This window comes from Hipposideros armiger, unplaced genomic scaffold (assembly GCF_001890085.2).
Source record: "Hipposideros armiger isolate ML-2016 unplaced genomic scaffold, ASM189008v1 scaffold_17, whole genome shotgun sequence".
NCBI lineage: Eukaryota > Metazoa > Chordata > Mammalia > Chiroptera > Hipposideridae > Hipposideros > Hipposideros armiger.
Genome location: NW_017731367.1, coordinates 8,300,734 through 8,311,668, shown reverse-complemented (window position 1 = coordinate 8,311,668; position 10,935 = coordinate 8,300,734). Strand labels below are relative to the sequence as shown.

The 10,935-nt window shown below is 52.8% G+C and overlaps 1 protein-coding gene across 2 annotated transcripts in view; it reads right to left on the bottom strand.

Annotated features, from left to right (window-relative positions):
- ING5 (inhibitor of growth family member 5) overlaps positions 1–10,935 on the bottom strand; it is a 19,161-nt gene continuing 8,226 nt past the window's right edge. For both annotated transcript variants that reach the window (XM_019630119.1, XM_019630113.1), the window contains 3 exons: positions 5,404–5,539; positions 5,120–5,181; positions 1–3,219 (listed from right to left, as the gene is read on the bottom strand). In XM_019630119.1, the coding sequence (XP_019485664.1) occupies positions 3,177–3,219; positions 5,120–5,181; positions 5,404–5,539 (241 nt within the window). In that variant the 3' untranslated portion in view covers positions 1–3,176. The remainder of the gene's footprint in view (positions 3,220–5,119; positions 5,182–5,403; positions 5,540–10,935) is intronic.

Below are 10,935 nucleotides of genomic sequence, written 5' to 3'. Positions count from 1 at the left end.
CATTCTCTAGTGTTTGTTCCAAAAAATACTTTCTTTATTAAACAATATATCCATTATCTATAACATGATCCAAAAATACAGATATACATCTTTACATTATTTAATAAAAAGATTTACAATATTATCTTTCCTTTACAAAGGAAACATAGATAATAATTCCTTGAAAATAAAATGTAACATTCATGTTAAAGCTGCATCATCTTTTTGGATGAAATGTGGTAAAGGTGAACACCACAAAATACATACATAGGAAGAAACTTCATAGAACTGCCTCCTGAATGAGGACATTTTTCTTAGACTTCCCATTTTAAAATTCCTCTCAGGACAGGTAATGACCAATTGCTAGTCACTAAAAATTGAGGAAACCTTAGCTCTGCAATGCCCAGAAGTGTCCTATGATGGGGCAGGCCCTGGCTGTGGCGCGTGGGGAGGCTGCTCTGTGGACGTTATTGCTTGAAGCAGCCTCTGCCGCGGGACAGGGAGGAGGCCAAGTGCAGTGCAGCCGTCTGGAACGGCACTGACACGGCTGTCTTTGTGCCCATGCATCCCAGCACGCCCCACTGTTAGAGGTTCACACGGCTGTGTCAGGCATTTGCTGCCCCGGGCAGACCAGAAGCCACCGGCTCTCCTGGCCCTGGCCTGTACCAGTCTCATCCACCTGCCCGGGGACCCCAGCCTACATAGTGGGGACAGTCACTCAGGCCTCCGCCCAGCCAATAGCTCCACTAGCACAGCCACAGATGCAGGGGGCTCAGCTAACAGCATGTGTCCTGTTGGAGAACTGGAGGCTGATGACATAGCACTGAGGACAAGGGAAATGGTTCTGCATGTCCTCGGAACAAGATACTTCTCTTACAAGCCCACAGCCACAGAGGGCCCGCAGCCTGGGCTCAGATGGCTGCCTGGGGGACTACTGGGCCGACCCTGACCCCCTCAACCTGAGGGACGAGGTTGGGTCCACATCTGCCCCAGGGTCAGGTGTGGGGCCTGGGAGCACGGACAGAGTCTGGCATGAATCACCCACCGGACAGGGCGGCCAGGCCGTGTGGAACAATGCTCAGGTGGTGTGAGCAGTGTGGGCACCAGCTATCCCCCCGGGCTGAAGCCAGGCCAAGTGGTACATCCTGATTCTTAAGACAGTATTAATAGTCAGGAAGGCATTCGGTCATCATGCAAATAGTGTCCAAGGAGACCTTCTATTCTGCTCATGGTTTCCGTCTCCTTCAGAGCCACACACGTGTTATTTCGGTGATATTGTTATAACTGGCAAAAGTAAACACTAGAAACAGACAAGCACAGAAACTTAAAAAAGGTCAACACACGGGATGTTACAGTGACAAGGAGGATGACACTGAACTTTAAACAAAAGCCTAAGTCACAGAAGTCAGCCATCTTTCCCGGGAAATGAGTGAGGCCTCGGGAAACCAGATGACAATCAGACTAACCAGCCACGAACCTACATCCACAAATACCACTTTTTCTGTGGTGACAGCGGGTGTGAAGTATTCATAGATGAAGTGTAAATATTAAATCAGCTTCTACAGAATCACAAACTTACTATACTTACCTATCCTCTCCACAAAAACTGGTTAAAGAGGGAAGAAAACATTTTCCACAATTAATTCCCCACAATCTCTGAACACCTGTGTTAAAATAGAACTAAATTACTAAATACCAGCATGCCTCGTTTCCAGTGTGGCTGAGACAGGGTGTGCGGGATGGTGCTCATTCTGAGGCCGCCCCCATCCCTCCTTCCTGAGCAGCAGGAAGGCATCGGTTGTGAAAACGCTCGTCAGGCCTGGGGACCCACCAGGGACAGGCCATAGCAGTTGCTGAGCCCCTACCCTAACCCCCCAGCCCAAGACTGGAAGGGTCCCACATGCTGAACTGAACCCCCACCCCCCACCCACTCCCAGTCATTTGGGAACAAGTCCCACTCCCTGGGCTCACTCCAGAAAGGACAGCAGACTGGACACGTCCAGTGCAGGCTAAGTTCCACTGAGAACCACAGACACGTGTTCCAGCCGGACCCCGGCTGCCCTCTGCCATCCCGCTGTCGTTGCCGAACGTTAACTCATTTGCGGGGCAGCCTGTCTGGGACACAGCTTCACGAGTTCCTCTCCCGGGTGAGAGATGAGACAGTGGGAGGAAGGATACAGTGAACGAGGCCATCAGAAGGAAGCAGGTGGCTCACTCCAGATGTCCCTCCTCACAAAGAGAACAAGATTCTTCTGGGCATTTCACATCTTGATTCCATCTCGTGGGTTTCCTTTTCTGACATGAAGACAGAGAGTTCACATCTTTCTTCAGGAATTCTGACATCTCCAAATCATGGGGGTCTCGCAGAGTCCAGAGGCGCTCCTGGCAGTCGCACCAGAGGCACCATCACAAGTGAATCCTAACACCCCAAATGTATGCAATGTATCCAACTATTACCAAAAAGGGCGCAACACAAACAGCTTTAGATCACCTCTGAGCAGACTAGACCCACTATCTTCATGCTATTACAACAACTTCATCTTCACAGTAAAAATGTCTGGAATCCCAGAGAAATGGAGCCATCAGCCCGCCCGTCACGCCGGCTCTTATTGGTGCTGGTTGTCGTACAGACGGCCATCGCCAATCCAGAGCGTTCACCCAGAAGGCAAAACCCTCGGGAGGGAAAGGGGAGTCCAGACATCGAGGGCAGGGCTAAGGCCGGAGGGTGCCCGCAGGCACCGCGCCCTGGTGTGGACAGATGCAGACGCGCTTACAGTGGTGCTGGGCTCTCGGGGAGCAGCCCAGGGAATACGGACCACGCGAGGCTTGCACCCCTAGCTGCCAAATGATGGCAGTGTATGCACCAGGCTGGACGTCCCAGCGCACCCAGCACTCCCCACGCACATACCCGTGGAGTCCCTCAGGCGGCTCGTGGGACTGCCGCGCTCAGTGCAGGGTCTGTACGAAAAGTCACAACAATAAAGTCACTGTGGCAAGTCCTGATAAGATCACTCCTCTGTGCAAACAGGGCTCAGGTGGGTTCTTGTTTGTTTTAGGAAGTATCCAGAATTACAACTGGCCATTGAGTTATTAAATGTCATTCAAAAGAAGGTAGTTTTAAAATGAAGATAAAATATTGCAACATGAATGAAGGAGTGTGTTAACTTGCTCTTCTGGCCCAGGCGTCAGCCTCTTCCTTACTTCTTCTTCCTCCTTTCCTGAACACACCGGGGACAGAACCTGTGATGAGAAAGGCACAGCAATTGGCCCTTTGCACCACTTCCGCCAGCACTCAGGAGGCCCAGACCCTGGGCCCCCAGGTCTCCCAGCTAGACATCGGTGCGATAACACCAGAGAAGACCCACAAATACAGAGCACGCTGCTTTCCAGTTGGGAAAAGCTAAGCACGCCGCACATCAAACTCATCTACTTTGAAGTCAAGAGATACAAATCAATCAGCACAACCACTTTCCTCCTGATCAAGGTTAGTGGTCTTCCCTGTGGAGTAACAGGTCAGCGGTGATCTAACAGGAGACGTCACCCATGGTGCAGGCAGGGAAAGGCGTGCACGCTGCGCCAGGCAGCCCCAGAGTCCCAGGCCTGCCCTGCAGGTCTGAGTGGCCAGGAAGCTGCATGCTAACACGTGCTCCCTGGTGGCCCTGGCTGGGCAAGCAAGTCCCTGCGCCTTAGACCAAGGGGTCTCTGGGTGACTCCTGGACCATGGCAGCCAGTGACATAAGGGGACATGCCATACTGCTTTCCCCTTCAGCCCTCCTGAGCTCCCTAGCAGGAGGCAGCTGATTCCTGCCTCATCCCTGGCCCCTGCCCATCCCAGCCGAGCCCCAGAGAAAAGCAACGTTCTCCCAGCATCATGGTCCTCACACAGCAAGAACACGGCAGTCGGCTTCCATCTTACTGACGGGGGAAAAGCCTGTGCACGTGCTGACCTCTAAAAAGACCACAAAGAAACCAGAACTAAGACAGCCGGGATGGGGCCCCAGCCTGCCTCCCCAGCTCCATCCAACCTGCCTCTTCCGCCGCATGCCGGCTGGGCCTACACAGTCCCCCCTCTCCCAGAGGCAAAGCTATTTTCCAATGCCTACTAGACTCTTCCAGCCGAAGTCCCGCAAACAACCCACAGCCAGCATGTCCAAAATCAACTCAAATCAAACTTCCCTGTCTCGCGTCCCTCCCATCGACTCAGGAGCCCCCATCACGGGCCGAGAGTGTCCGGCGGGGTGGCCTCCTCAGCCGGGTGGCTGCCCAGTTCCGCAAGCTCTGCCTGCCAGGACTCCGCCCATGGCTCTATCATGTTCCCATCACCCATGCTACAGGGCATTGTCCAGGGCCTGCTGCGCCACTCCTCAGATGCGCTGTGTCCCGGTGCCCAGGGGGCCACTCCCGGGACAAGACGGCCCAGGGCTCTGAGACACGGGGGCACTTGTCCTGCAGCTGTCCACTAAAGACCAGGGTAAAGCCTTTGGGGTTTCAGATCCCCATCTGCACACAAGCAAAGGCATCACACTCACACACACTCACACACGCACGCACGCACACGCGCGCACACACGCACACACAAAGACGGCAGCACGTCTATTATTTCATTTTAGAACATATATCCATTTTTAACACAAGTAAACAAACCAGGTTTTATTTAAGTGAAATCTTAGGAACAACTGAATCTAGGATCAAGACCAGGAGGAGCTTGGTCCCATGAGTGCTCCTGACTAGACAGCATGCCCACCCTGGTGCCACCCGTTTAGTGCTGTGCTGCTCAGCCCCGCTGGAAGCTTCCCGAGGGGAAAAGAACCACCCATGTCTCATTTGTACTGGGGATTATCTGGACCTCATTCAAAAGCCAGAATGGCCCTTCTACAGAACAACAGAAACCTAAGTATCATAAAAATACAATAAAAGATGCAGCCGGGTGAGGTGGGCAGCAGATGTCCCTCTGCCAACTTGGCCTGGGGACCCAGGACCAGTGTGTGACATGCCTGGTCCCCATAGCCACACCAAGAGTACCACGGGCACCAGCAGAGACGGTCCCACCAGGCCTAGCCTCCTCCCTGTTCTCGAGGGAAGCCAACGCAGGCAGGATGCCCGGTGGGCAGAAGGAGACAGAGCAGCACCCCATACTGACCATTTTCCTTTGGGTTTCGTGGTCAGGTCCACACAGGCGAAGTGAAACCACTCGATGGGACACTGCAAAGCAGAGGGGACAGCCGGCAGTCAGCACTCTGCTGTTCTGTGTGCCAGACCGAGAAACAGACACTTGCCTCCCCTCCCCCACCCTACCCCACCTGGTATAAGATCCCGCCCAAGGGTCCCATGGTGGGCGCCACAGTGTCCGGGATCCCCATCTCAAGGTACCCACATCCTGCGGCAGAACCCCACCTCGCCGTGCCGCCGTGCCCCAACACTCACATCCGGATTATCACAGCCTATCATCTCCCCATAGGACACCTGGTGGCACAGGCAGTAGGTGGGCTCGTTTGGGTCCACGGGCATGTCCAGCACGTCGGAGGGATGCACAGACAGGATGGTGTCGGTGAATTCGGACCTGTGGGGAGATGGCAGCAGTGAGCAGCAGACTGGTGGGGGTATGCCGCCTCCCACGGTGCCAGACAAGGGCATAGGGGCAATGACGCTGATAGGCTGCAAAGGGAAAAGCACTCACCTCACAGCATGGGGTCCAGGCCCACTCTGGGGACGTGATCCATCCCGTCTCGGTCCCTCCACCTGGGCAGGACCTGCTCCCAGGGCTCCCTCCCCCAGCCCCAGGTTGACCCTCCTCAGCCTCCTGGGGGCCCTCTCCCTCTCTGGGACATGTCACCACCAGCGACACCGAGAACCCTGCCTGGATCTCACCCCAGATGGGTCCAGGTGTCTGAATGGGCCTGTCTTCACCAGCTCTCTCCTGGTCCCTCCCATGAGACGGGAGCACGTTCCCATCACGCATCCCCATGGGCACCTTCATTCACCCCCAAACCCACAAAACCCACCAGCTCCCCTCACATTACCCCACCACAGCCCACCCATCATTGGGGACACTTCTGACCGCAACCACCCTCCCTGCCCACCCCAGTGAAGCAGGTCTGTCACAGTCCACCCCTCAGCTCCTCTCGGGGTCTCTAACCAATGGCCAAGCCAGGATCCCACCATGCCCACATGCCCCTGGGGCCGCTAACAGGTGGGACAGTGGCAATGGAGGTCCACCTGTTAAAAGGGAAGGGACTGGGGGCATCGACTCTTTACATGTTCCAGTCTTTTCCAAATAAAGCTGCAACCTGCAGGCCACCGCAGACAATGGAGTCCCGTCAGTAGAGACAGAAAATCTTCTGACCATCCTCCCAAATCAAGAACATATGTGGTAGGGTCAGCCAAGTGACTCAGTTGGTTAAGAGCACAAGCTCTGAACAACAGGGTTGCCGGTTCTATTCCCACATGGGCCAGTGAGCTGCGCCCAAGCTAAGCTGCGGCTGAGCTGCCAACAGGTGGCAGGATGGCTCAGCTGGTGAGAGCACGTGCTCCTAACAAGGTTGCCAGTTTGACTCCCGCATGGGATGGTGGGCTATGCCCACCCGCAACTAAGATTGAAAACAGCACCTTGAGCTGAATGGCCACAAACTGCCGACGGGCAGCAGCATGGCAACTGGACTTGGAGCTGAGCCAGCTGCGCCCTCCACAACTAAGAATGAAGGACAACAACTTGGCTGTTCCCCTTCCCCAGTAAGAAAAATCTTAAAAAAAGAAAAGAACACACGTGGTAAAGGGGAAGTGAACAACAACGGCAGGCCAGCACAACTCAAACATCATGATGAGAGTGACATGACGGGTGTGCTTCCAAAGGGAATCGTCCCCTCTCCTTTTCCATCCACCCACTGAGAACGGTTGTGCATGTTTGCAGTCATGTCCCAGGCTCCATACTGCCCCTGGCTGCCACACGGTCCCAGCATATGTGTGGCCCTCCATTCGTGCCCCCACCCCCAGCATGAGTGCTGCCTGTGAGGGCTGCAGGCCACTGAGTCTTCCCTCTGCTCTGTCTCTGGGGACAGACAAGTCTTTCTTTTTACATCTGAAAACTGTCAATGTTACAAGTGCCCTATCTGGTTCCTTGCTACCACTGAAACCTAGATTTGTCACCATGGAAGAGACTCTTGTCTCATCCACCTGCTGGCTCTGTCCTGCCTCCCAGGTGCTTACACTGGGTGATCAGTCATACTGTACTCAGAACGCTGTGCTGCTCTCCACACTTCACCACTGACGTCATTTCAGCTGCCACCTGACTCATGCCCGTCACCTTAGGTTCAAGGGTGGCAGCAGGAGAGGCTGCAGGGGTCATGGGGACCACCTATCAAGGACGCCACCCAGTCAGCAAGGAAGTCTGGGGATCGCTCCTGTGTCACTTGCTCTCCAGTCTCACCTACGGGGGCTCCAGGTGGTGTCCCTCCAGGGGGTGATGGATGCTGCTACTACGTCCAGAGCGGAGCACCAGGAGGTCACGGGCAGGCCGAGCCCATGAGGGCCTTTCCTGCTTGCCAAGCTTGTCCCTCAGGCAGGCCGGGTGACCCTACCATCTACACTGCTGGCTGTGGCCCTATTGGGCTGATTCTCCTGAACATGGCGGTATCCCTCACCAGGCAGTGCCAGGAGACCCCTCCCAAGCACTTCAAGCAGCCCCCCAGCAGGGGCAGCTGCTCCTCTAAGCCTCTGGATTCAGGAGCTACAAGAGGAACTGTCGCCTGCTTCCACACGCAGGACCTGCCTGGCCAGAGAGCAGGCAGCGACAGTGTCGCTGGGCAGCCTCAGCTCGGGCCCTACAGACAGAAAGGAGGACATCTGTGAGGCCATGAACATGCCTCACAGGAGAGCCCTGGCAGCCCGGGCACGCCCTTCAGAGCGTCTCTAGCAGGGAAAACAGAGCCTGGAGCACACCAAGGCAGCCATACCCAAAGGCACACTGTGCCAATGGCACACAGGAGCGTGCGAGAGCTCCAGACGAAGGGACAGAGCCGGCTCCCCACACACAGCTCAGGACTGCGTCCTCAGAGCCGCGCCACCGGCATCTCACACGGTCCAGGATGAGCCCATCGGCCGTCACTCAAGATGCCCACTCTGACCCCGCATTGACCCTGGTTCCGAGACACCTGCGCTCCGCTGAGGTCGGGCAGCGGGACGGTCTCAGGGCAGGCCTCAGTATCTCACATCCCCCTTGCTTCAGCCCATCTCTGGCTGTTTGACGTCTGCAAAATGACAATGACCATAACACCACTCAGGGTGGCCACGGACAGGAAATGGATTCACGCTGATATGCCAGGTACAGCCCGACCCACTGACTGTTCCACAAACGTCTCCGCCCCTAATGTCCCCTTATCATCGGCACGGGGCAGCCAGCCCAGCAGAAAGGCCAAGCCATCCGCCCCTCAGCGCTGTTAGATAGCAGTTACCAACACGCACACCATCACGGCCATCAGGAAAAGCTGTGTGCCCCGGCCGCGTCAACCGTGCCAGCAGCGACGCCCATGACACGTGGTGTGGGTCATCACTGAGGTCTCTGAGGCACAGCCAGGCACATGTCCCATCACAGAGGCTCTCACCGCACCAGGCAGCTGGAGTCTTGTCCCCTCCCAAAGGGCCCTCGGGTGAGCAAGACACAAATGAGAACGCCTGCTCTTCCCCAGACGAGGCACAGGCTGCCTCCAGGTCTTGGGCACGACAACTGGGAACACAGCTGCCACTACAAGTTAAAAAAAACAAACTCAGCAAATTGCTAAAGCCACATTTTAAAGACAATGGGAAACTGAGGAGTGACAGGGACTGGATGCCCCAGGGCAGAGAGGGGCAGCAGGCCATGTACCCCCTGGGCTTGGCCGAGGGCACCACTGACACTTCAGGACTCTACACACATGGTGGCTGTGACCCCTCAATCCATTTACTGCGCCTGGGGGCCACGCAGAGGCTGCAGGATGATGGAAAGGCAGAGTGGAGATCCCTGTCCCGTCCTCAGGGAAGGGGCCTACCTCTGACATGGGCAGCCCGCACTCCCAGACCTCTGCAGACCGCAGAAGCAGCGTGGACAGGGGGCGAGAAAGAAGGTAAACATGGCCAAAGCACTGACTGCCCTCTAGGCATAAACATGTTGAAAATAAAAGAATGAGAAAGGAAAAAGATATACCATGCAAAACTCATCATCAGACAGCTGGAGGGGCTACACTAATATCAGACAAAGTAGACTTCAAAACAATATTACACGGAAAAATGAAATAAATAAATTTCATAATGATAAAGGAGTCAACTACTTTTTTAAAAAATTAAATGTATATGGACAATAGAACCAAATAACAAAGTTTCAGGATAGATGAAGCAAAAGCTGACTGAACAGAAAGGAAAACAGACAAATCCATAACTAGAATTGGAGATTTCAACAAACCTCTCTCAAAAATGTATAGAACAACTACACAGAGTATCGTAAGGATACAGAAGATGTGAACAACACTGTCGACCAAGCTATCAAATTGACATTTACAGCACACTCCACCCAACAACAGTAAAACACGCATTCTTTTCAAGTGCATATGAACGTTCAGCAAGACAGACCATAAAATATAACACAACTCAACTCTTAGTCAATTGCAGACGATTTCAATTATAGAATATTCTCTGATCACCGCAAAATAAAATGGAAATTGAAATCAGAAAGTTACATGGAAAATTCCAAATTACTTGGAAACTGAGAGACATACTTCTACATAAGCTGTGGGTCAATGAAAGACCACAAAGGGAATTTTAAAATATTTTGAATTGAATAAAAATAAAAATACAACTTATCAAAATTTGTGGGATGCAATAAAACAGAAATTAGAAAAAAATGTATAGCTTTAAATATTTATATTAGAAAAGAAAGAAGGTGTGAAAAATCAAGCTAAGCTACTTTTACCTTAAAGAGTTAGGGGAAAAAAAGGCCAAGTAAATTCAAGTTAAATAGAAGAAAGGAAATAATAAAAATAAGAGCAGAAATAAATGCAACAGAAAAGAGGCGGCCGGTTAGCTCAGTTGGTTAGAGCACAGGCTCATAGCACCAAGGTTGCCAGTTCGATCCCCATATGGGCCTCTGATCTATGCCCTCCACAATTAGATTGAAACAACTACTCGACTTGGAGCTGATGGGTCCTAGAAAAACACACTGTTCCCCAATAGACAGGGTAAAGTATTTGCATCTGTCTTGGATGGAAACAGTGTGCTACACAGTAATGTGTAATTATTTCCAAAATCATTAAAACATGAAAGGGAGGGAGGGAGGGAGGGAGGAAGGAAGGAAGGAAAAAGGAAAGAAAGGAAGAAAGGAAAGAAAGGAAAGGAAAGGAAAGGAAAGGAAAGGAAAGGAAAGGAAAGGAAAGGAAAGGAAAGGAAAGGAAAGGAAGAAAGAAAGAAAGAAAGAAAGAAAGAAAGAAAGAAAGAAAGAAAGAAAGAAAGAAAGAAAAGAAAGAAAAGAAAGAAAGAAAGAAAGAAAGAAAGAAAACAGAGTGGGAAAAAAAAACCTCAATGAAACCAAAAGCTAGTTTTCTGAAAAGATAAAGACAAAATGAAAGAAGATATAAATTACCAATACCAGGGCCGGCCGAGTGGCGCGATGGTTAAGAACTCGCTTGGGATGCCAGAGGGCCCCGGTTCAGATCCCACATATGAGGGCCACTGACACTGCCCTCTACAGCTAAGATGCTGAACAACAGCTCAACCTGGAGCTGGGCTGCTGTGGGTCGCTGGTGACGGCGTAGGCTGCAGTCCCCTGCTGCAGTGGGTTGCCATGGGCTACCGTGTGTAGCCAGCAGCCAGCGTGAGCGGCCAGCAGCCGTCCAGAAGCCAGCGACTGGTCTGCCTCACCCAGGAAGAGCGCAATGATGGTGCCAACTTGGGCCAGTGAAGCAACGTCCTCCACAACTAGACTGAAGAACAAAA